Source organism: Erpetoichthys calabaricus, chromosome 3, assembly GCF_900747795.2.
Source record: "Erpetoichthys calabaricus chromosome 3, fErpCal1.3, whole genome shotgun sequence".
NCBI lineage: Eukaryota > Metazoa > Chordata > Cladistia > Polypteriformes > Polypteridae > Erpetoichthys > Erpetoichthys calabaricus.
In genome coordinates, this window is record NC_041396.2 from 62070864 (window position 1) to 62098276 (window position 27413).

General features: G+C 38.3%; 1 protein-coding gene across 1 annotated transcript; it reads right to left on the minus strand.

Moving 5' to 3' along the window:
• Window positions 1-4664: 4664 nt before the first annotated feature.
• Window positions 4665-26292, minus strand: slc66a3 (solute carrier family 66 member 3). The gene is made up of 7 exons (XM_028796852.2): window positions 26041-26292; window positions 16785-16867; window positions 15082-15151; window positions 13744-13801; window positions 10805-10925; window positions 6797-6838; window positions 4665-5279 (listed from the first exon to the last, which is right to left on the minus strand). The coding sequence occupies exons 1-7, from the start codon at window positions 26184-26186 to the stop codon at window positions 5188-5190; spliced, it is 612 nt and encodes a 203-aa protein (XP_028652685.1). The 5' UTR covers window positions 26187-26292; the 3' UTR covers window positions 4665-5187.
• Between the last annotated feature and the right edge of the window lie 1121 nt (window positions 26293-27413).

A 27413-nucleotide genomic window follows, 5' to 3' on the forward strand; every position in this document is an offset into this window, starting at 1 on the left:
ATTATTTGACAGTAAACTAATATATATATATATATATATATATATATATATATATATATATACATACACACAATGCGATTTTCTGGATTTTTTTCCTCATTTTGTCTCTCAAAGTTAAGGTATACCTATGATGAAAATTACAGGCCTCTCTCATCTTTTTAAGTGGGAGAACTTGCACAATTGGTGGCTGACTAAATACTTTTTTGCCCCACTGTGTGTGTATGTATATATATATATATATATATATATATATATATATATATATATATATATGTATATATATATATATATGTATATAAAATAATACACACACACTATGTATGACATGGCTGATGTTATTTTGATGATATTTTGAGCAACAAAGTTTGAAAACAGGGGGACAAATATTTTAATCCATAATTCTGCCACTGGATTATGTTCACAATATTGGGTATTTTGAGCTGTGAATGTAAAACTAAAAAAAGATAAATTAATTAATACTGAATAAATACGAAACCAAGTTAGTAAGTTTTAGTTTTTCACCAGTTGGCAGACTCTCTTCACCTACCTACCTGTAGTTTAGTAGAGACATTGCCAACTCAGGAATTTTACAAGGTTTGTATTGCTTCATTGTTAAATGACCTTTTTAAAGGAAAAGCGATTGGTCAGCAACAATATGCTGATGATGTATGTTGACCGTCAGTCTCTGATCAGTGCCATTTTATTTTCAAAAAAGATTTCTTCTTTGTGAAGCGGCAAGTGAATTATTATCAACAAAGCGCAGACACCTGAGAAATAAACTGAAACGTTACTTTTCTGTACATACAGGAAAGGTTTTGTTGACCTGCACATTCCAACTTCAAACTTGCCTTTGAATGACATCTTAATATACAAGAAGCACAAAGAAATGCGGCAGCTCATTATAAACAGACATCAGACTCGTATACAGCCTGGAATTTAGTGTAGTGTGTGCTGCTGTATTAATTGTTGTGTACATACTGTGTCTTGGGCTCAGTCAGAATTCCAGCTAACATGCAGTCATTTATGAACAGACTGAATTCTGTAAGGGACTATCTGTATCTGATAGTTCTCTCATGAGCACTGGAGATCCAGTGAACGGCAGCTTTGAAAGTTGCCAAGCACATTCAAAGGAAAATCATCACCTTGATGTGCTTCACTAACACTTGGACCAGAATCTATCATGCTGTCATTATCAGCTCCTGAAGAACTGTAATCACACAATCACTTTCTTCATCGCACACTTTACGCACCCATGTTCAGTTTATGTCATGTCACCGCAATGCTGTGTGCTCAACTTCCGTGTACTGGATGAATATAGGTAGGCGGCTCGTGGTGGATGACTTAGTGTTTAACCTTTGTAACTTAATTCTAAAACAAACGGCAGGAATATTTATTCAAACACCTAATATGAAATTCTTACTAATATATTTTGATTAAGTTTGGGACCCTCTGCAGCTCAGGTTAGCCCTTGCGCAAGTCCGGTTGTTGCGAAAACTAAAATTATTTTTAGTAAGTTATTTTGGTTAGTCTTTTCAGCAAATTTAATAGTTTCGTTTAGTTTTAGTTTTTCGTTTCGGTTATGCTAATTATATTTACTTCTGTTTACGAAAATGTTTTTTTACTAGAAGTTTCAGTTTTGATTTTAGTTTTCATTAACTATAGTAACCTTGCCTTCAACTCGTTCTCAGAAGCGCGGCTGCATTACATCGTATTTAGTGAGATGTGCTGACATCATTCTTTCATCACACAGTTCCATGGACACATGAATTAAGGTACCAACTATTGTATGGTAGTTCTTTGGGGACTTTTAAATCTCAATGTTTCGAAGAAATTCGTTCAATAGGATTGTCAAGCTTCCTGTGCATCAATATTGTTCTAACATCAAAATGACTGTCATCATGAGACAGACTGCTGGATTTTTGTTAACATTATTCATTTACATTCTCATTTCAGTATTATTCACTGTAAAACATCATCTGGAGAATACTTAAACAGGAGTTACCAGGTTAGAACATTCACATTGAGTTTGAGAAACACTAAAGAGTAGCCCCTGAGCCTAAATAAGGTGTGGTTGCTCAATTAAACGAGACTGTCATCAGCAAAGTGCAGAATTTAAAGAAATATATGGAAAGTTATAACTTTATGAGAATTTGCATAGGTGATGTACATCTCACAAGAAGCACATAATCAGTATCATAGCTATCATTTTTTTAACTTATTTTTGTAGATAATAAAGAAAAGCTAGTGAAGTAATTGGGTGTCAAGTTCTTGATAATTTTGATATTTGTCAGCAATAATGTAAACAGCTTATTCTAGTAATGTTTATAATTCCAAGCTCAGCCAAAATGTGATTAATTCCTTCTCAGATGTTCGTCTATAGTCGCAATGAAAGTTCATTTGCATCAAAACCACACACCAGAACAAAAACTCCAGCAGCGAAAATGTTGTTTTAACCACACATAAGGGCTATTTTAATTGATTATGTGCAAGTGTATATATTTTAGAATTTACTTCCTTTGTAGTAATTTTAAAGTACTTTTTCCATAGCGGTCTGAATGCTCGCAGGCATTCATTTCTTAACTCTCACGACTCTGCTCCCGAGACGCTTTCCAGTCGTGTGCCACTTTGTTTTCCTTCGCTGGCTCCAAGATGCACACTGCTGCAACACTCGGGCTCGATTCTCCTGCGCACTGCAGCCGTGCTAAACCCGTCAGATCGTCTTGTTACCATAAATGCATACAGAGTCGACATCAACTCGGCACAATCGCGTCCAGAAAGTGCATCACTACAGATCCAACGTGTTGGGCAAAATACATTATTTTACCGAACCTCTCCGCTGTTTCATAGTAACTCTGAAATACCCTGGGAAACCTCTATATAAATAAAATCGTGAGCCGTTTCCCTTTGGATGTCCGTGTGTTTGCTAATCACTCAAAAACGGATGGAGTCTTTTTCATGAAATTTTGCGTGTGCCTTGCCGTTGGTCCGATTTAAGATATGGGTTATATGGCGTATTGGAGAGTATGGGGTTATTATGGGAGCGGGGCAAAAACCGAGCCCAACGTGGAGACTACAATTCCCATCAAGCAGCGCGAGTGCTCCGGGACGAGGACATCCCCGTCAAAAGCGCGCACAAAGTGCTGTCGCAGAGAAAGCTGAAGGTACGTACCGCGTTTTCTTCTCAGTTGATTTGGCATTGTCTTGGGGGATTATAGCTTTTGTCTAAGAGTATTTCTTTTGGTCTCATCGTGAGTTGTGTTTAGCAATGTTGGCTTTCCAAAACACACCCCCATTTTTGGATACTTTGGCTAGTGAGCAGTACAAAAAAAATAACAGTGCCTATACCTTTTTCAAAAAATAAATAGAAATGTTTAAATTGTAACTTTGTATAAATCAAACATTGATTTAGAACAAGGGATGGTAGTTTTCTCCAGCTTTTTAAATTAGTTTATATTTTATGCTAGCCTATAGTAATCCAACACATTGTAATAGATTGCAATATAAGTTAAAAAAAATTCAAACCTAAACCTGAAAGACCCAAATAAATCGTGAGGGTATGCTGGGGAAGACCAGCGGATGCCTCTGCTCACAGCGGGTTTAGTTTTCACTATTGGAGGAACTTCATCTGCATTTTGGGAAAGGTCAGGAACATGGAGTGTGAATGGACCCCATTTATAACCTCTGTGCTGGTGGCAACTGCTAGGTGCTGAGCCTAAAATTTGGTTTTGGAGGTCTGTCATGGTGGCACAGATTTGTGGAGACCAGTTATATGGGAAGGGCTCTGTGTGTGTGTGTGTGTGGACTTTCCTAAGTCCATAAAGAATGATGTTCAGATGGCCTCAGAGACTCTAGGAAACCATACAAAAACACTCAAAGGGTAGGTGGGATATCACCCAATCTGTTCTCTGCAAAAAGTGGGGAAAGTAAACGGGTGGAAGAAGCACAATAAGCAACTGCTAAACGCTGTGTAACTGTCCTCCTCAGAGTTGGAAATTGCAAAATGGTTGGGTTTACTGTGGCGGTTAAAATGCTAAACTTACTTTTGTGATGGCGTGAGGGTCAAATACATCTCTACAGTGTTTTATGGACTGTGCCTGGCTGGGGGGTCCTCATTTTTTAAAGATTGGTGAGGGTTAGTACATGTTACACTTTCCAGCAATGGCAGCCCTCTGCCTCCCAGAGAAAACCTAAGCTTGTCATTTAGGGATTTTTACACATTTTATTTTCATAGCGGTTTGTATGTACTTTTCCATTCTTCTTGTGTTATGAATGTTACTTTTATTCATTTCTGCAGTGCCCATTTTCTTATTGCATATAATGGTTTTTTTAGTAGTCGTGAAAGGAGAGGCAATTGTGAGATTGACCAAAATTAGGTGAAGAAGCAGCCATTTAGGTGATGTTGTACCATACTATGGTGGTGACGTGGGAGCAAAGAACCTGCATGAAGCTTTCAATTTATTGGGAAGTCTGCATCCCCTCCTAATCAACTGCCATAAGCTCCAAGTTCCCCGTGTGTGTATTTTCATTCCTCCAACTACAGCATATCCACCTGTTTAAATCAGCATTTATATCTAGTTTTGGTACTTTACTAATTGTGTAATTTCCATTTATATAAAAGCAAGATTATATACTTTTATTTGCATGTTTATTTATTTTTTGTAAAAGCAAAAGTTCCATGCATAAAACAATTTGGTACGATAAACGGAGCGCACCATGACGAGTCTGTCGCTGGTGTATTGTGACCAACACTGTGTACGTTTAACAATTACAGTAACATTTATAAAGGACATCTGCATGCACAAATGGAGTTCAAAGTACTTTGCAAGTTGCAAAATAAAAATAAGTTATAAAAGAGGTAAAATGTAAGTCCCCACTGATTAAAATGGTCAATGTCCATTTGGTAACAGCTTTTACAACATTTAAATACTTATATCATGAAGATGCCAAAAAAAAAGTCAATCTTTTAAACAATGAACACAAATGCAAAACAATTAATTCATCTGCTTACATTTTTTTCTCAAGCCCCAGTATAAATTGTAACAATCCAGTATGTAGAAAGGTACAGTGCCCACCCAGGTGTCTTTTAGCGCAGTGAAGGCGGTGCCAAGAATACGGCCACTGGAAGGTTTCATTTGTCAAAAAGGCCATGCACAATTTCCAAGATGGCAGATGAAGATGAACACACACTCACTGCTGTTTCTTTCCAACTCTTCTGTAGTGAAGTATGGTGAAAGTAACCACGGCGTTAAGAGTAGCCAATATGATGAACCGTGCAAGCACTAGGACAAAAAAGATTGTAAGTTAATTTTGAGAATGCTTTTTATGTTTAGGACAAAAATTTCTTATACACGCTGTCACTGACCATATTATTAGGAACATCCGTGTATTTATCTAAACGGCCAATCATTTGGCAGTGGCACAATGCATAAAAATCATGCAGATACAAGTCAGGAGCTTCAGTTCATGTTGACAGCAAACACCAGAATGCAGTAAAATGTGATCTTACTGATTCTGACAGGGCATGACTGTTTCAGTCAGACAGACTGGTTTGAGTATTTCTATAACTGCTGATCATCTGGGGTTTTCAGTCTCTAGAGGTTACTCGGAATGGTAAGGTGCAGTTCTGTGGATGGAAACTCCTTGTTTATGAGACAGCTCAGAGGAGAATGGACCGACTGGTTCAAGGTAACAGAAAGGCTTTGGTTGACTTGGATGAATACTCTGCAGAACTGTAGTGAGCAGAAAAGCATCTCAGAAGGCACAAGACATCAAACCTTGAGGCAGATGGGCTACATCACGTGAAGATCACATCAGACTCCTGTCCGCCAGGAACAGAATGTTGAGGTCCCAGTTGGCACAGACTCACTAAAAATGGACAGTTGAAAACTGGAAAAATGTAGCCTGATCTGATGAATCTGTTTCTGATGAGGTACACAGATGGCAGGGTTAGGATTTGACGTTAATAATGTGAATCCGTGCGCCCAACCCACCGTTTGTCAACAGACTCATGTGGTAGTTTAACGATGTGCAGAATGGGTTCTTGACATCCTTGGGGCCTGTTAACACCAATCAATCATCACTTGAATGCCACAACCTACTTGAGTAGTGTTGTTGACCATGTGTATCCCTTCATGGTCACATGTTACACAGCATGACAGTGCATCATGTCACAAACCAAAGCTCACCTCAAACATGTTTAATGAACATGACAATGAGTTCAGTGGTCTGCCCAGTCACTAGATCGAAATTCAATAGCACACTATTTGGATGTGGCACAATGGTAGAAACTGAGTGATGTAATCAGGTCAACACTTGAGGGGGATTTTTCTTTGAGACTGGCTAAGAAATATCTTCCCACCATTAGCCTTGACTTTCAAATAGTGTTCTAAAATTGCTAATAAATGTTCATATCAAAGTGCAGGTGGCTGTCCTCATTTAAGAGTGAATTAGTTCTGTTAAAATAAAAACGTATTCCTAACTCCACTGCACATGGCCACTACCAGTGCCTTTCCCAAATGGAGTGCCCCAGGGTGACTACTACCACAATCTCCACTGCCATTCATTAGCATGTGCACATTTTACTCTGATGTGGCAATGGGTGCTGAAGCAGATGCTCAAAAGGCAATCTGGATTTGGTGTGCGTTTTCTAATCTGGATGTACTCCAGTATCAGTCCTGGATTACAGGCGATGTTAGATGACCATTTCAAACTGACAGTGTGCCTCTGCAGGTGCATAATAAAGCCAACAATGGACTTGTGTAGTGCTGTGGTAAAATAGCCAGCTATTGCCACTAACCTTGAAGGTCACCCGTTGTTATTATGGTGGTGACAATCCTTGCTGTAGAGAGAGACAAAAACCACAGCAGAAGGTTATTCAAGATAAATAGTATTTTCAAGTATTTATCATTTGTAATTAGAAATCCATTTCAAGAAAGAAATATATTTAGTAACCGGAGAAAAAACAAATGAAAGACCTCCTGCTTAAAGCTGAAAGAGACAATTTGGCAAATTCAGACAACAAATGAATGGCACAGAGATGACAAATCTTAAATAGCTGTGTAAATGAGTTGCCAAAGCAGTTGTTTTCTTGGGTGTTCATTGTTGTGAGCTGCTTTCACATGCTCTCCAGAGCATGCAGGTACAAATGTGATTACTACAGGGCAGCAATTGGATACAGTAATCCCTCGCTATATCGCGCTTCGCCTTTCGCGGCTTCAGTCTATCGCGGATTTTATATGTAAGCATATTTAAATATATATCGCGGATTTTTTGCTGGTTCGCGGATTTCTGAGGACAATGGGTCTTTTAATTTCTGGTACATGCTTCCTCAGTTGGTTTGCCCAGTTGATTTCATACAAGGGACGCTATTGGCAGATGGTTGAGAAGCTACCCAACTTACTTTTCTTTCTCTCTCTCTTGCGCTGACATTCTCTGATCCTGACGTAGGGGGTGTGAGCAGGGGGGCTGTTCGCAGACCTAGACGATATGGACGCTCGTCTAAAATTGCTGAAAGATTATCTTCACGTTGCTACCTTCTGTGCAGCTGCTTAGTGAAGCGACATGCTGCACGGTGCTTCGCATACTTAAAAGCTCGAAGGGCACGTATTGATTTTTGCATGTTTATTTTTCTCCGTCTCTCTCTATCTCTCTCTCTCTCTCTCTCCCTCCCTGCTCCTGACGGAGGGGGTGTGAGCTGCCGCCTTCAACAGCTTTGTGCCGCGGTGCTTCGCATACTTAAAAGCCAAACAGCCCTATTGATTTGTTTGCTAGAGATTGTTTTCTCTATCTATGTGACATTCTGTGCTCCTGACACGCACTCCTTTGAAGAGGAAGATATGTTTGCATTCTTTTAATTGTGAGACAGAACTGTCATCTCTGTCTTGTCATGGAGCACAGTTTAAACTTTTGAAAAAGAGACAAATGTTTGTTTGCAGTGTTTGAATAACGTTCCTGTTTCTCTACAACCTCCTGTGTTTCTGCGCAAATCTGTGACCCAAGCATGACAATATAAAAATAACCATATAAACATATGGTTTCTACTTCGCGGATTTTCTTATTTCGCGGGTGGCTCTGGAACGCAACCCCCGCGATGGAGGAGGGATTACTGTAATTAGGATTTTGTTACAAGGTATGCTGTGAAGACCATTTGACTTGAAGAAAAACAAATTCTGTATTGCTGCTTGTCACTCTTTACCATTGTTTTTGCATTTTCTGTCCTTGTAACGATGTCATTTTCTTTTGCTCACAGAAGCCAGATCTCCTAGGCAGGCACATTCCAATTTTCATAAGCCTAGCTACCTAAAAAACAGGCAGTTAAGATTCTTTTTTTAGAGGTAAAGAAGGAGCTGCTAGAGTGTAACACCACTTCCTAAACACACCTTCAGCCTCTCCTGACTGCACGGTCTCCTTCACTTGGATCAAAATGCTGCTGCTGCTGCTGCTGCCCCTTGCATACTACAATCCTCGCTACAGTGTTATATGAGTGACAGATGCATAATCTTTGTCAAGGAGATTACAATTCTGCAGTAACTACCAGAGCCAAGCAAAAAACAAAATAGCAAAAGTCAATGCCAGTGCCAGTGTACCAAAAACAAGACTGAATCTGTGTCTCAGACAAAGCAAATCACACCACCGCACTGCAATTTACAAGTCGTATCGGAAGACAGGCCCTAACAATTCTGCAAGAATCTTATACCAATCATTGTGTGCCTGTAGCTAATTTCAAAGAAAGTGATTGTTGAAATTTAACCAAAAAAATTAAACTTTATCAAGCAAAAAATAAAATTAATATGAAAATACACCCATTAAAAACTAAGCTTTTAAAATAAGCACAATCAAGGCACAAAAACTGCTGTCAACATTGACCTGAGCTTCATCCCATCTCAACTGCATTTCAGACAAGCTGTGAACTTGAGTGATGTCACAAGTTAAGTGTAAAGGTGGAAGGTTGTCAGGCCTGGCCTGACTCCATAGAATGAGAAATGTTCAGTTGCTTTTATATAAATTCATAGCGAGTTACATCGTCTAATTAGTGTCAGTTCCGACACAATTTCAATGCTGGATGAGTTACACTCACCACCCATTAGTGGAAAAAATATAGGAGGGCGACTGGAGATTTATGTGAATGAACAATGGTTAAAAAAAAATTGAGCAAAGTACAATTAAAATTAAAATGTGTGATCAGAAATTAAAATATGGACTGAATTCATTCACATCACTGGACAGGTTGATAAGTTACATCACCCTGCCTGATTTAGCAACAGAAATGATTCAGTATGTACCAGTATCCTAATGATGAATCATTCTGAATTTGGGTGACTTCAAAGCCTATTGGTATGTGCCATTTGTAGACGCCACAAGTTGGAGCGACTCTATCCAAGTATTAATGCCTTTAAATATCAACCTCTGGTAACATCTGTGCATGCCTGTTCTTATCTTACTCCCACCAATAACCTGCTATTGACAGCAGCAGCGCTCTGTTATCCAAGCCTGAAGTTCTTATGTGTTTTGCTGTTATCTTTATTATACTGCACATACAGTGTGTGTATGTGTATGTATGTATATATATATATAATATATATATAAAATCAATAAAATTTTAATTTCCTCTTGAATACAAATAAAGTATCAACTATCTATCTAAACCAGCCACTTCTTTCAGGTGAGCATGCTGTCTAACACAGAAGGTTATTGTTTAGCAGAGCAACTTCATGGTGAAAACACTGTTGGAGAAATATGGTAGCAGTGGGAAACGCCTGTTACAATATTCTGAACAACAAATACAGTAGAGTGAAGAGCTACACAAGCTGGTATATTTAAAATGAATGAAAGCAGCCATATGCAACTTGGTACACCCAGCTACAGTCCAGAGAAATCTTATAAGAAATGGTGTTCATGGAAGAGTTGTGACCAAAAAGTCATTCCACTCATCAATATATGAAGACACAAGGACAGTGGTGCAGAAAAGCAGCAGCAGATGCCCAGGATCAGTGAGACAAAATTAGAAATTTTTTTATTTTTGGCTGTCTTGTTTCTTTTTCTTTCGTTCTCACCTTTAGTAATTTGCTACACTGCCAGCAGGCATGTTAACTTCTCAATCAGTTTGCTATAAGAAAGATGCCAACCCCACAGCTGTCATTCTTCTGTCAGCCTCTGCCACTTGAGTCACAGCCAGCAGATCCAGCCCCAGTAATTTGTGAGTACCAGCAGGTTGCGTACACATAATTGGCTTCTGCAGGCTGCTTTCCTATCAGCTGACCGTGCAGTGGTTCTTCTCCTGTCCGGGAGATGCGTGCAAATGCCCCTTTCAACAACAGCACACCAACGCTTTCCATGAGAGGGAACCCCAAGCCCAATTTCTTGGCCAATGTAGCCTGCATGTCCAATTCATGGGTCATGTTACACATATCAAGGCACCAAGATCAAGCTTTTAAGGCCCAGGGGTTTGTGAGATTTTGTTTGACTGAAGGACAACTCTTAGCAATTTGTCTAGGTGATAGTGTGCTTCAAATTTTGAAGTGATTTATTGTTTTGGTTCTTTTTTAAACTGTCTTTAATATTAAACATGTATTTATGATTAATTTTCATAACAGAATTAATTTAATAGGTTGTTGGTTTGCTTATAGAATGTTTCTGACCATCAAAAAAAAAAAAATGGAAACGTCTGTTAAAAAACAAACATTTGGTAAGCTGGTTGCATTTTGTTGTCTGAACATATAAAAAGTGTGACTAACAAGCACAACGCTGATTCTCTTTCACCCCCACCCACCAGTTTCTCACACCAGCTTCCAACAGCAGTACTTACTCAGACAGGTGTACAGCGCCATTCCCCAGGTCAAAGCGCTTACTTGGCCAGCATCTTGAGCTTCCCATAGACACTGCAATTGGGCAAATTTGCTTGCAGCACTAATGAAGGTACATAAGCTCTAAAACACAAACACATACATGAGTTAGCTGTGATTTTATCATTGTAGGTCACTTTTTAAAATATAAAATGTCTGTATAACAAAATTAAGTCTCCTGTCTATTTTGCTGAAGTTATGGTGCCACTTAAAAGTTTGTAAATCCCTCATACATCTTATTAAATGTTGCATTTTGCACTATAGACTTCAATTAAACCAATTATAACCACATACATGTCAGTGAACTACATGGTATATTGGCTCAGGCAACAAGATAAATGTAAAGTGCAAAAAAAAAATAAAAAAAAGGTGACTCAATTTAACCAAAGTCAGTTACTAGAACAGCAGCCGTCCACTACACAAAGTGTCTTTTTAGCTTTACCCATCAGGCCAGTATAACATCCCACACTGAAATCTAGTGCAACATCAGGAAAAATACGACACTTGTCATTCTTAGGAGGAGCACATCACTGTGATGTCCAGGTTGTCCACAGCCATCATTACATTCTTAAACCCAGACACCAATAGTCATAGACTGAGATGGACTCCTACTCCTACTGTCATGCCTTGTCATCTGTGAGGTCTCCTGGAGTGGTTAGTCATTCCTTTTCCCAGGATGCTCAGCCTGAGTGACCCCACCCCACTCCCACCTCTCCACTGCACTGGCTCTGCCTTGACCCTGTCTTCTCCTTCACACTCTTCATCTTCTACCTCTGTATATTATTTCTTTCTGTTTCACCTTTCTCAGATCTTTTCTTGTTCCCTTATCTATCCCACCAAGGCTTATTTTATTCTTTTGTGGGTGCAAGTGAGCAACTTGTGTTACATAATCAACATGTCTGTTATAAAGTTGTATGCGCAAAACATTATTAATACTTCCATAAGCTAAGCAAAAATAATTCTTTACATTTCTGTAGTGCTTTTCTCTCTACTCAAAGCACTTTACAATGAGTGAGGAGCCACTTCAACCACCACTAACATGTAGCATCCACCTGGATGATGCAATGGCAGCCACTTTTGCACCAGTACACTCACCACACATTAGTTGTTAGGTGGTGAAGTGGAGAGAGAGAGAGAGAGAGAGAGAGATAGAGAGATACAGTTAGAGTCTGGGGATATATGGGGCCCAGACTGACTAGGCTGACGTGGACAGTTGAGCCAGGACATTGGGATACACCCTGCTCTTTACAAAGCCTGCCCAGGGATCTTTTATGACCACAGAGAGTCAGAACCTTGATTTTAAGTCTTATCTGAAAGACTGCACCATTTTTACAGCAATGTGTCTCCATCACTGCACTGGGGCATTGGGATCCACATTCAAACTACAGGTTAAGCGCCCCCTGTTGGTCTTGCCAACACCTCCTGCAGCAACAACCCAAGCTTTTCCTAGATTGTCTCCCATCCCAGTACCGGTCAGGCCCAAACATGCTTAGCTTCAGGTGGATGACCTCTTCTGAAATGCATAGTAAAGGTGCATTCCCATATTTTTGTGCTTTTGAATTAAAGTGTGCAATCTTGAAAAACGAACGAAGGGGAATTTTTCTCAACCATCACCACAAAGTGCATAGGGTAACATACCGTATATATTTTAAAAAATGTAGTGTTTTGGTACAGTATTCCTTTAATACATTCTTAAGTACAATTTTGAATAAATATGCTAAGCCAAACTGACATTTAGAGAAATCTATAAGTGGTTAGAAGATAGTTTTAGTTCTAATATCTAACATATAAAGCTCAAAATTTGTGCATTTGTGTATATATTATATATGTTTTTCTGGTATACAAATCCCCACCGTTGGACCCCAAATTTTCAACCCAGGGCTACCTTGGTGTTTTTTTTTTCCTTTTGTATTGTTGGAATGACACTGCCACCTGCTGGCTCGGAGCAAGTGAAACACCAGAACAGACATAAGCCAGACTAGCAGATAAACAGACCAGAGCTTAAAATTACTTACCTGTGCTTCTACTATCATATAATAATGTAACGATATCTTAATTACCTGTAAACATACTGATTTAGAAATACAGTATTTGAGTTGTATCCAGATATCTTAAAGTAATTTACTGATCTCTCTAATTGATAATTTGGATTGCCATTAAAAAGGCCCAGATCGCCATCTCTCTCCATGTGTCAGGAATCAATTACTGCTCAGTATTCTGTATCCCCTCATTCCTCATAGGTTCTTGGGGAGTCAGAACCACTCCTGCCAACATTAAGTGGTTCCACTCAGTCATAGACCACCATTTACTTAGACCAATTTAATTTATACTCTCCAGTTATACAACTTGGTGATGTGGGAGGAAACTGCAGTGTTCATGGAAACAAGAACCACCTGCAGACTCCACACAGAAGGCAGTACATGCAGGAATTGAACCAGGGCCTTGAATGAGAAGCTCTAACTACTGAGCCATCCAGGAACATCACTGTTCAGTCCTGCCCTTTGACTTTAAATGAATGTGGCGCGCTGTGGATATGTGCAGGTAACCTGCAGCTCTCCTTTCTATCCCATCTGGGTTGTGCAGATTGCAGGAGGAGCTGCAGGGGTGGATTTGAATGAAAAGAATTACACTCAAAAACTAATAAAAACACAAACTGCTTGAATGTACGGGCTTTCCCCACTTTGTGAAGTTAATTTATTCCTAAACTCCTTTGTAAGATGAATTTTCATAAAGCAAACAGCTATACTAAAATAACTTAAATAGGAAAAATTAAGCATTTCAAAAAAATCACTCCAATTTGTGCAAATAACAATAAAACATGAAAATGAACACAATTAGTAAAATGATAACATTGGTCATATTTATGATCTTTGCTGTATTTCTTTTTATTCTGCTTACTTACCATGGCCAAATCAATAATCCACTTATGTAAAGTAACAGCATGCCATCCAACAGCATATCTGTTCCACTCAGGTTAAGGACGCAGAATTAAAAGGCACCTTTAATAAATCATAATCTAAAATTATTAGACACGTTTTATTAAGTTAAAGTACCCAAGTTAAAACTGTTCTCTTAAAAAAGTAAAAACTATCAAAGGTATTGCTTAGAACATTAGAGCCATTGTGACAAAAATAGGCCATTCAGCCCAACAAGTTCATCCCATTCTATTCACCTAGATTGTCCAAAATACCATCAAGTCAGATAGGAGGGTCCCTAAAGTCCTTCTCTCTAATTCTCTACTTGATAATTTATTCGAAGTGCCTGTTGTTATTTATATGAAGAAAGACCAGTTTCCACTCGAGAACCTGTATTCTTGAGCTCATTTTACAACTGGGATCCATGTACTAATTCCTTTCATGATTTTAAACACTACATACAGTAGTACACTAGCTGGGGTCTCAGTAGTGCACTATATAAAAGTTAAGCATAACCGCCCCTGACCTGTATGCCACACATTGTGATGTATAACTAACATCCTGTCAGCCTTCTTGATTACTTCTGTTCACTTTTTAGATGTAGTGATGTGTCCACTATGACTTGTAGAACCTTGGTGTAATTTCAAGTTTCAGACCTCTCATTTATTCACACCAATATGTACTTCTTATAGCATAATGCAATTTACAGTTTAAAATCACAGGCCTGCTGTGAGTCACTGGGTGTGTGGCATTCTATTCAAAATCAATTCCCACCTGCCCCTTAGAGTCACAACACACAGTATTTTTTCTGTCATGTAGCAAACTGACAATATACCTTAAGATATCATTTATTTACGCAGATTACTATAATGGCTGGGTGGGCAGTCTAGGATCTGGAATGCTGCAGAATTTAGTTTGGACTGATTTGTAAATTTAAGGTCAACTGTTAACTGTTCACTTACACATATCATAACATCTAACTCTTTGTCAGCTCTCTCATAAATTCATAATTAAGTGACTTCTCTTTGAGCTTTAGAAAATGCTTACTGCTGCAAAGGCCGCTAGTGCACAAAGTCTCTTCAGTTTTCACATTTTTGTTTCAGTTTAATTCTTTTGCCTATCATGACACTGATTGCTACTCTTTATTAACCAAATAGAAGATGACCATGAGTCAACAGGTCCTGATTTTCTGCAGTGTATTTTACTGATTCACCCAGAAAGGTAACGTCTAGGCTGGATGGAAATTCTGACACAGTAGAATAGAAACTAATACAAGGAACAAAATATTAAATGAATATTAAAACTCCCATTTAAAAAAAGGATACATGAAAGCAGAAATGAGGCCGTGGTTTAGCTTCCCATTGTAATAAAAAATCAGCATCAGTAGAACTGCATCTGAAAAAAGGACAGTGAGAACTCTGAAACACCTGTGACACCAACAGTTTGTGTTTTAAGACATTTAAAGCTTTACCCCACAATGGCCATCACAAATAAGAAACATGGTGGCCACCCCTGCTGTGATATGATGGATGGATGCTTTTGTAGTGGCAGTTAATAAAAGATCAGCCAATCAGGAGTTACAGTATTTGTCATTCTCTTTTAAACTTAACAGTTCACAGGGCTGCTGAAGCTGAAAATAATTCCAAGTCAATGTAATGTCTCCAATTAACTTAACATGGCTAACTTTGGGATATGACAAGAAACTGGGGTAGCTGGAAGAAAAACCATTGAAAACTCAAAATTTCATAGGGACAGTGGCCATATTGGGAATTGAGCCCAGGTCCATGGTTATGTCAAGTTGCATTTGCTCCTTTCCAAGTATTCCAGACAAAAAAAGTTTTATTTTATACTAGCGGAAGTACTTGCTTTCTTACTTTAACCTATTATACAAATATGTAAAAGACATGCAGGTTAGGTGGATTGGCGATTTTAAATTGGCCCTAGTGTGTGCTTGGTGTGTGGGTGTGCTTGTGTGTGTCCTGCAGTGGGTTGGCACCCTGCCCAGGATTGTTTCCTGCCTTGTGCCCTGTGTTGGCTGGGATTGGCTCCAGCAGACCCCCGTGACCCTGTGTTCGGATTCAGCGGGTTAAAAAATGGATGGATGGATGGATGGTGTTTCTTTTTTTTTTTTTTTTTTAATGTTGAAACTTTTGTCATCGCTGGGTAAAATGCAAGAGTCCTATGTGTCATCTACACTACTACTCTATCAATTTCTATGCTCCCATGAATTGAGAATTTGTTCTTTTTGTGGATTATTAGATTTCATAATTGTTGTAACTCTTTGCTGGGTTGGAATCACGAATGCTTCTTTTTTGTATTTCTAGGTTTACCACAGTTTCATGAATAGCTGCTTTATCTCACATTAATAAACTAGATGGCTTGTTGAGTAACTGAATCAATGATATGGTATGTAAGCTGGGCAACACTTTGGTGTTCCCTCGATTGAACTTCAGCTCAGGATAAGAACTTTTCAAACTCCATAAACTCTATACAGTATGTTGAATTGGGTTTATTGTAATATAAATGCAAAATTTCATGAATATCCACTCAGCTATGAGGACAAAAGTTTGTAAAAAGCGACTGTGTAGATTATTCAGTTCGTAGTCTCATTCTGTCGTAAAAAGTATTCACCCCATGAAAGTTGTCACATTTTGTTGCAATACAACATCGAATCCCAGTGAATTATAGTTGGCTTTTTTGACATTTAAGTCTACAGCCATTCAGATGTTACAAGCAGCAGGTCCATCAAATACATATTAGTGTGCATAGGGCCTGCCATCGAGTTTCCAGACAAAAAAAATAAGGTACATTGTGCTAAAACTGAAAATCATCTCAATCCTAAAAAGAAAAAAGGAGATTATAACTTCACCTGCTCTTAGCCTGCTTTATGTAGTTGAAAGAAACAGAAACTGGGGCCACTGGACCTGCCACCATGATAACCCACACAGAACATAGGACTGCACTCCTCTGGCTGGCAGCAGAAGCAAAGAGCCCCAGCCCAGCACTTCCACTGAGTGACCCCAGTTACCTTGAGCAATAAGGATGGGATATTCCAGATATGTTGCAGGGGGGTAGCTATAATACATCTGGTACGAGAGGAACACCAAGTATCTAAAAAAAAAAAAAGAAACATTCAGAACTAGAAAGCATCCATCCCATTATAAGACCCTCATGGCATATAATGTGTGTGACACTGCAGAACTGTAAAGACTTCATAGAACGAGTTTGTCTATAAAGGTTGTGCTAAGCCACGCTAATATCATGGTGGGGACAGACTCCAGTGTGTCAAAAAATAACGAAAGAAATTTTCATGAAATCATTTAGTTCAAAACACAGGATAGTTTCATTATTGTTAATACTAATGAGTTTATTTATTTTTTGACATTTTTTAATCATGTAGTATATACTGTACAATGTTCTGTTAGTTAACAGCATACCAATTTATGAATAACTTCTGACTTAATAGCTAGTACACCACATGCCATATACTGAAACACAAAAACACCCCATGGAATATTTTTTCATTTTTAACATATGTGGACATACCAAGATTTCACTTTCATTTAAATAGCGTGGAGTGGTGGCTCTGAGGCTAGGGATCTGCACTGCAATTGGAATAATATCATTATTTTGGAACTACAAACACTATATTAAAAACAACAAGCTGCCTCAATTACAAGTTTGTTTTTCCTCTCAAATAAGTAGGCAATAAATTTTAATGGTAGCAATGTAGTGAAGTACACCAACATTCTTTTTGTAACCCATAACCTATGGCTATATTTGTGCATTCCTTCTTGTTATCTAAGTAATCTCTGGTACATTTACTTTAAAATGATCAGACAACTTGCAACTTAATAGTAGAAGAACTGGAGATCACAACTGATTTTACAGAGAAGGCAGAGGCAACCATCACCAGGGTCTTCATTTATAAAACCTTGCACAAATTCGAGCATGAAAATATGCACACAGCAAAAAAAAAAAAAAAAGTATAAAACCTGGCATACACACATTTCTATGTAATTTACCCTTTAAAAATCACATTCACTTTGAAAATGTGCATGTGGGAATGCATGTTGAATGCTACTCTGAAACACCCATATAAGTAGCATGCTAATCAACCTCATATACGTATTGGCTGGTAGAGCAGCTTCACTCCCAACACATTGAGACCCCACCACTTGCATTCCAGAGTATTGGGCTAAGCTCTAAACTGAGAGCACACAATCACACGGGGCATTATAGTGCCTCTCCTCTCTGTTAGGGGGGCCAGGGAAAGGCAAAATGTCTTGAGTAGATAGCTGCTATTACCTTGCACATGTAATGACATGATTGCTGTTGCAGTGAATAATACAGGCCATGTGAAAAATGGATTATTCAGCCAGTTACCTTGCCAACTAGCCAGCTGCCACATCCAGCACTATCAAATCTGTAAAAGCTTCTTTGTCTCAAAATGAATGAATCACAGGTTGACCCTGACCAAAGAAACACAACATTTCTCAGCCACATCTTGGCATCACAGAGTACTTGTGTGTTAATGGAATGCAACTGGCAACACTCAACAAAAGCAGCTTCAATGTTGCTAAGTTCCTTTATTATAATATGAGAGCAGTCAAATGCTCCAATTAAATTAGGACAGGGGTCAGCAATCTTTTTAGAGCAAAGAGCCTTTTAATCCTAAATGACTAAAGATTTTCAAAGAGCCGCAATGTGTAGAGAAGGGGGTTTGAGAAACGATTTTTTAACGCGATATGGGTATATATGCATTTAACACAAAAACAAAACTTCAAGTACTTATAGGAAATGAAGAAAAACAAATTAAATGTGACTTCTGGCAAAGCATATCCACAGAGTTGTTTCATGTTTGGTGAGTAGTTGGAAGTCTTCAGTTTTACAGTGTATCTGGAAAGTATTCACAGCACATCACTTTTTTCACATTTTGTTATGTTACAGCCTTATTCCAAAATGGATTAAATTCATTTTTTTCCCTCAGAATTCTACACACAACACCCCATAATGACGTGAAAAAAGTTTACTTGAGATTTTTGCAAAATTTATTAAAAATAAAAAAATTGAGAAAGCACATGTACATAAGTATTCACAGGCTTTGCTCAATACTTTGTCGATGCACCTTTGGCAGCAATTACAGCCTCAAGTCTGGCTTCCAGCACAGTGGTAATAGAGCTGAAACTTGTCCGAGATATTTCTGACATGTCAGCCAGTTCCCTGAGAACAGATAACAAGCAACCGATATAAACTGGGGAAAAGCAAAAAAAAAAAAAAAAGTTCTTCAGTTCAAATATGCAGCATTAGCCCTATTTAAAATCAACTAAAACAAAGTATTACATCACATTTAGCACTTTTGAGGTGTAATATGTTTGTGACATCAACTCACATAATAAGAATGTCTTGGTGATATGAGTAATGCATAAGAGTCATCATTTAGCTGCTTTGGTTGTATTTCTTACTTGATCATTGGTGTTTTCACTTCACAGTTTCTCCAAAATGTTGCGTATGTATGGGTCAGAGTTGTCGTAAATATACGCATATACGCATGTTCCCTCCTCAAGTTTTCTTTTATAAATCCTGACGTTTATGTGGAAAGTTGCATATGCACATTTCAAACCTTTTTCGTGCATATACAAGCCTTATGAACAAGGCCCCAGGATAGCTTTGTGTGGCGGATGGCCGGAGCCCTTACCAGGCCAGGACACCCTTGTGATGGAAGGACCGGGGGAGAGGACATACTTAGGGCAATACCTCCCCCGGAACATGAAAGGAAAACCCCCTGGCTCACTATTGGGCCATGTGTATGGAGCTTAGAAGCTCAACCCTGCTTGGGCCCATGGCCACCGCGGTGCCTGGGCAGTTTCTGTGCCCTGGGTTGCAGCACTTCCACCATACCCAGAAGTGCTACTAGAAGAAGATGTGGGTGCACCTGGAGCTTTTCCAGGTGCCCTATAAAAGGGGCCACCTCACTCCATTTGGAGAGTCAGAGTCAGGAGGAGGTGGACAAAACTTACAGGGAGAGGAGTGGAGGTGGCAGAGAAAGAAAGAAGGAAGAAAGGACTGTGTTTTGGTGCTTTATGTACTGTGCTCGGTAGTGGGGAACAAAGAAAAGGCACTGCCCTACTTGGAATAAAACGTGTGTGCTGGACAGAACTTGTCTCTCGCGTTGGTCTGTGTCGGGTAGGGTGGCTGGTATGCCCCCTGGTGGTTCACACTAGCCAATCATAAGTCTGTAATGTCACAAGGTCCGGAATCCCACATGAATTTTTGTCATAAATAATAACACTTTTCATACACCAAGAGAGACATCAAGGACAGAGCTATGTCCGAAAATGAGACACTATTTCATCTGGACAACGGAAGAACACCACTCATGTACCAAGCTAACTGCTAAATCTAAAAGCTGCCAGGACAACATCCTTTTTTGACATTGCTGGTAAGTTTCAGTAAGCTTTCCAAGACAAAATATATCAATCCAGACTTGGCTGTTTATATTTCTATTATTTTCTTCTACTAATATTATTCTATTTTAATAGACACCACATTGCCTTTATATGTCTATACTTTCTCTTTATACATAGAGTGACTGAAGTAATTAAGTAATGTTTCTCTGCATAATTCAAACCTTCAGTCTTAAAGTGGGGGTAAACAGTGTCTTTTAAAATATGTTTCCTTATAATTTATAGCAAAAGCTACTGCATGTTTTATAATATAGGTAAAGAATAAAAGACCAGACCCATGTACATTAAACTTAACAAAAAAATAAAAAGTAAGCATCACTTACAGCTAGAATGTTAACAGATTCTCATAGACTTTCAGCGAAGAAAGTCTTGTTTTTCACCTTTAGATGTGCAATCTGTAACGAAGGTTCAATGTGAACACCTTAGTGTTGAAGGCACTCTACTGTATGTTGTCCCACACAGTTTATTTAAGAACATTCAGGCAATCAGTGTCCTACTCAAGATCTACATATTCATCCCTAGTCAAGCCCATTGTGAGGCAACATGCCTAGAGCTCCTCTTGCCCTGTAACTAAAGCAAAGTAAAGGGCAAAGAACTGAGTGATCCTTTGAGCAATTGCGATCTGTAGTGAGAAGGGAATAATAAAAGGTAAAGCCACTTTATACATAAAACAAAAAAAAACAAACGAAAATGTTCAAGAAATTGTTTAAATAATAGACATTGTTGATGGCCACACTAAAAAGATCAAATTTAAGATTCTCAGACCCACTTAATGCACTTAGGGGGACCACAGCCAAATCAGACAGCAGCAGATGCAAACCAGGAAGCAAAACCAGATGGGACACAATTCTGGGGTAAATTTAAAGCACCCAATTAACTTAATGTGCATCTCTGTTGGATTTAGGAGGAAAACCCCACAGCAGACATGAGGAGAACATGCAAACTTCACACATATGGTAACCAGGCTGGGATTCAAAGTCAGGATTCTGCATCACCAAGGAAAGAGTGATAACCGCTGCAGACATGGAGAAAAATAGGGAGAACTTGCAAAGAACACAATGACTTAACTCCATACTAACCACTCAAGACATGGGGCGAACATGCTGGGATTCAAAGCCAGCACACAGGATCTATGAAGCAGGACTGTTAATTCAGGGCAAAATGACTTGGTTAAAAGGAGCAGGCTATATTCACATACACGCAAAATCTACTCCATGCATAGCATACCTTCAAAAAAGGACCAGTTCCATGTAGCAGAAAGAAGAAAAAATGTTTAGGCCAATCTTTACCACTCAGCTTGTATAGGCAGTGAAATAAATCTTGCAAGTAGATGCTTGTAAATTTCTGAGAGCCTCCATGCTGCTGAAAATTGAAAAGACTGATTCACCATCACTTCAGATGAAATTTGCAACACTTTGGGCTGATATATGGGACTTTGGTTCTCTTATATGTTTTTACCTACCTCTTCATGTAGTTCAGAACAAAGATCTAAATACAGAGGAAGATCATCCATTCATTTTGTGTACATGTATAGTCTGATTTAAGATCTTTGGGAGCTGGACTCTAGCCTGGTCACATGAGGCATTAAGCAAGATCAAACCTTAGCCCACCTTCTTTAGTCAATTGTATTCAATCAGCTTCTTGGATTCTCACTATATGGCAGGGACATAACCAATGTGAGATTATGGCTCATACTTACTGGGAATCTCTTGTTCTTGAGGAACAAATACAAGCCCTGGTCCCCATCATAACTGAGATTCAAACACTTTTCCAGGTACCTTTACACTCAAACACGTATGTGTTCACACACATTCATACAGGGTAAATTTAAAGTCACTGTTTATACTCAAGTGTTCACTTTGGGATTTGAGAGGAAAAACTAGCACAGACATACAATACCACAAAAATTTAGATGAAGACACAAAGGGTTTTAAGTACCGGTAAGTGAAAAGGCAACAAACGAACCAAAATTATTTTAAGCACTGAGAAAGAGAAAATATGAATAAGATGTTATTTAAAAACCATATGCCAGGGAAGGTCTGATTTGCAATCTAGTTCAGTCCTTATTTCATCCTTTCCCAAGGTGCTCCTCTGATTTCCTTCCATACGATACAGGAAAAAAGGGGGTGCAGTTTAAAAAAAACCAAAAAAAAACCAACAAAACCAACAACAACAAAGAGGATGGATAACTTTAATACACTTTTTAAGTGTAGTCTGTCCCACATACTTCAGCATACTGGTCTTTATTATGATACATATGAGCAAATTAATTATAAAAAGGTCATTTCTGAATGTCTCAGCTCAAACTTTAAAATGGGGTTTATTTCTAGAATGCACTTTGCTCTTTGTTTCCATGATTAGTGAGCAAAATTACCTTACCTCAAAGCTCTTGTCTTCTTTCACTGAATAGAAATAATTTCCTCATAACCTCTGAGACATGGAGATCACGTCAGTCCCACACATACAATGGACGTTGCATGGTTCCAACTTGGGACACTGACTCAAAGAGGCAGCAGTCGTAGCTACTGAACCCCTGTGCTACCTTGAATTATTTTTTTCAAAGGGTAAATTTTAAGCAAGGAGCACATTTAATATACACACATCTAACACAAATAATTAACTCACAAAGAGGTATTCATTATATGCTTACAGCGGACAAAACACAACTATAGGTAACAAGAAGCCAAAGTATGTAGTACAGAAGAAGTAATCTGTCTTTACTTTACACAATTCCTGCAAAAGCAATCATTACAAGGCATTTCATAAATTTTGCTCTATTTACCAGTATTAATTTATGTATAGTTAATGAATGAAAAACCTGTCATAGTTTATAGAAAAAACATAAAATTTTTAATTTTTAAATTAAAATGTACATTCTTTTCTGATTGCTGTATATAGTGCTCTAAACGAACAATACACTGAATGTCCTCTACAGCATTATTATAGAATACACCCCGAGGGATCATTTACTGCTGCTGGGGTGCTCAACAAAGCAACTTTGCTAGTAGTAGAACCGATTAAAACAATGCTCTTTATACTGGCCTGCTTAAAAACTTGTCTGCAAAAGATTCAAAATCATTTGACATGGGAAACCCATTATTAACATGGTCAAATAAAAAAAAATGTGTTGCACTCCGATTCTTAGAAAATTGCACTGCCTTCTTGTGAACTTTAGAATTAATTTTAAAGTCCATAATTTAGGTCCTAAATATATACTGCTCAAAAAAATTAAAGGAACACTTTGAAAACACATCAGATCTCAATGGGGAAAAAAAATCATCTTGGCTATCTATACTGAAATGGACTGGGTAATGTGTTAGGAATGAAAGGATGCCACATCATTTGATGGAAATGAAAACGATCAACCTACAGAGGGCTGAATTCAAAGACACCCCAAAAATCAAAGTGAAAAAATACTTAAGGGTTTTCACATTGCAGTCACACTATTCTCTCTAGCTATTTCTTGTCACAGTAGACACACTACCAAATGATGAAGTAGTTAAGTGATAGAGAAGGACAAAATACTTAAAATAGATTTGGAGAAAGGAGTACTACATCCTCTGACATCCTTTGAGTGAGCTTTCTTGACTAAAATGATGTGTTTAGAGCCCATGTCTGTAATGGTGGCGTCCACGTACCCGAAGTTTTTTCTTCAGAGCAGCTACTGATGTATAAACAAGTAGTACAAGCATTTTTCACTGCTGGCAGCAAAACAGTGATCCGAGTTAATTCAAATGTTGATGGCGACATGAGCAGCACATATGTGGAAGCTTTTTGGAAAGTTTGGGACACAGAAGAAGTCATTTTTCCCTCTCTCTCTTACTCTTCAAAGTTCTTTTTGTTTGCTCACATCATTATTGTGTGGTCTCAAAATTGAACCCAACTCATCAGAGTACACACCAACCATTGGGAAAAATGCAAATCCCCCATAAGTAGTGTTTAGCACAACTATGAATGTTATTTATTAATTCCCCTGAATATTCTAATGTACTGATGTAGTATATATATATATATATATATATATATATATATATAAATATATATAAAGCTAAGGATTGTGTCTGTCATGTGATTACTCACAAGCCATCTGGGGTAGAATCTTGATCTCTTGGTCTTAATTGAAAGCTTATAACACAATATGCATAGGTGAAGCCCAAAAAAATGTGGCCAGTGGCAACCTCCAAAAAGTTATTGTTTGCGTTTTTCTAATGGCAGACTATATAGGCAAACTGATCAAGAATATGACATGGCAGAGACAAAAATAAGAGCAATGACATCTTCTGAGCATGAAACAAATTACAGAAGATGATTAGGTGAGTAGAAGAAGAAGAAGAAGAATGACATCTTCAGCATTATCTTCACACAACTTGATGGTACTCTCGAACTACTGGAGCTGCAGTCTTGATCCTTGGAGGGCTGGAGGTCCTGTCACAAAATTCTCAAGTACTGTTCTACACATTGGTGCCAATTTTATGTGTATTTTAAATCCATTTATGACCGCTTTCAAACTTTTATTGCTTTTTGAGAGCTTTTTTTGTTTTTTTTTTTTTTTACAAAAAATAAGGACATTTCTGAAAATAAAAAGGAACATTTGTAAACAAAGTGTGGGTAATGTTAATTTTTCCGTAGTTGCTTGTAGTGACATTGCTATTTTCATTTCGGAGATATGAAGCCTCAAAGTCAGAATATGAAGCGAATGTCGAACGTCAAGCTAACTTTACCTTGGTGCTGTTTCTTACCTCTGTTCATTTATATAAATAAATAATGTTTCTTCATTGATAGATAGATAGATAGATAGATACTTTATTAATCCCAAGGGGAAATTCACAAATATAACCCTATAACCGTATAACCCTGTTGCTCCCAATATTATTAATAAATTTTGCAAAATCATTCGCAACCTTGCCTTCACTTTGTTTTTTTACATTTTTATTTATAATAGATGAGGTTAGAAACAATATGACAAAAACAAACAATAATTAAATAATACAATTAAGGTTAAAATTAAAAGAGGTTAAGTTGGTTATTATAGACATTAACAGTATACTTTTCTCATAATTATGAATTTTAAGAGATTCAATTAAAGTCTGGAACTCCAAAAGGAATTGTAAGATGGAATATTATGGCTAAATTTGCAATTGTGAATATGAAATGTATTCATAGCAGTCATATAATTTCATTAAGTAAATTAACAGATTTCAAATTGAACTTAACCTAAGTAAACATATCTCTACACCTTGCCTCCACTTTTGGGAGATCGGCGCATCTTTCTATTACGTCAGTGGTCGTCACTGAAGAATTACTCCGCCCGTCGCGTTATATTGAAGCAGCAGCAAGGCGCCATCTTGTTCAGGTAAGAAGTATTACACTCAGCAGTTTGGTTTTATTTTAATTTATTTTCAAATAAACAATTTAGCTTAATGTGCAAAATATCCGGATTTAAATACCATTTGCATACTGCACAACTGAAGATTTCTAGAAGGCAATTTTACTTTTCTAACTCATTCGGTCCAGTTTAGTGATATTTTGTGTACTCTTTCCATCAGAGCTGTGACAGTCTGTCAACATGCCTGTCTACTGTGCCGCCGCGAACTGTTCTGAACTCCGTAGCGAAGACACCTTGAGGAGAGGCATCACTTTTCACAGGTACAATAAATCATGCGTGTCCGCATCGCGCACGCCTTGTGTCGCTCATTTAGTACTCATCGACGACAAATTGACAGAAAAAGGCACCTTCTGTATTAAACTCTATAACGTGGTATATGTGTGCACCGTTACGGCCACCTTAGCAAATACTGTAAATGGTTATTGACTCACCCTGTCAGTTCTAGCTGCAAACTTTTCACACTGACACCGGCTGAAGACTTGGCAGAAACAACTGCGAATATCTGTGGAAATTTCAGCACCATGCACACAAATAACGTAGTAAAATTGGAAAAATTGAGCAACCATTCTGAATCCATTGCTATTATTCTCCTGAGCGTATTCACGATGCAAGCAGGAAGTTAAATACCATCCGCCCTAAAGAATACACTCGTGCAGCGCGTTTCCGTACGGTCCGCTCCTACTGTCCCCGTGTCCCACCCGTATTATACTCACGTGGCCAACTGCCATAGAGAGGAGCTACGTAGGCAGATTTTACAAGAGATCGTCCACATCGGTGTCTTTTACTTAGTATTTATGTGTGCCATCTTGAATGGGCCAGGAATTGAAGAGGTTAGGATAATCACGAGTACCGTTGATAGTAGATGATATTTTATAATCCTGAACATAAGGAAGAATACAGACTAAAGAGTTAGGACTTTGATTTGACTCTCCGCTATAAAACTGAGGTCGCTAGTACAGACCGATTACAAGTTTAGTAAGCGACAAATAGCGCAAGTTGGCTATAAATTTGAAGCCAAAAATGTGTACGTCTTTTAATTAAAGAATGTTCCCAAAGCGACGGTAGCACAAAACTATGAATTTGTCCCTCTGTCCACAATTTGATGTTCCTTAGTGTCAGAAGACTTGTTGCAGTCTCTCCGAATGATGTATATTCAGCTTTCGTTTTGATTATTTGTTTTGCCTTCTTTTACCCGATAATCTCAGAACAGGCAGTGCATTTAGGATTGTGTCAGATCGATGATGCCTGCCAGATGTGCCGCAGTTGATTGCTCAGAAGAACGAAACAAAGACACGGCTAAACGGGGGATCACATTTCATGGGTAACGCAAGCCTTTCGTTTATTTGCCTTCACGCAACATTAACATAAGCCTGAAAAACATACTGTTTATTGGCTGACAAAGTGAACTGTTCTTAATAAGAACAATAACGAGAACATGTTATTGTACTAGTACAGTGTAACAAGTATAAGTAACACGAACAGCCCTTCGTTTATTTACTGTTTCAAATACTAGTTTCCCCAAGGATCCACTGCGGAGGAAGCAATGGATGGTGGCTGTCAGTCGTCAGACCTCGGATAAGAAGTTGTGGGAGCCCAGCAAAAGCAGCGTTTTATGCAGCAGACATTTCAAGCCCGAGATGTTTGACAGAACAGGGCAGACAGTTCGGCTGAGAGAATATGCAGTCCCCACAGAGTTTGACTTCCAGTCTAATGATGAGGTATATAAAAGCTTCTCTTAAAAGTACTTTTTATTTATTTTAATGCCCATTTGATGAATACATGTTAATGGTTAGAAGTATAAATA

Coding starts and splice junctions, on each gene's coding strand:
- slc66a3 (XM_028796852.2), bottom strand. CDS start 26,186: ATGGATTCAGAATGGTTGCTCAATTTTTCCAATTTTACTACGTTATTT. Junction 13,802..15,081: donor GGCCTCATTTCTGCTTTCAT/GTATCCTTTTTT, acceptor TGAGTGGAACAG/ATATGCTGTTGGATGGCATG. Junction 6,839..10,804: donor GGCGCTGTACACCTGTCTGA/GTAAGTACTGCT, acceptor CTCTCTCTACAG/CAAGGATTGTCACCACCATA.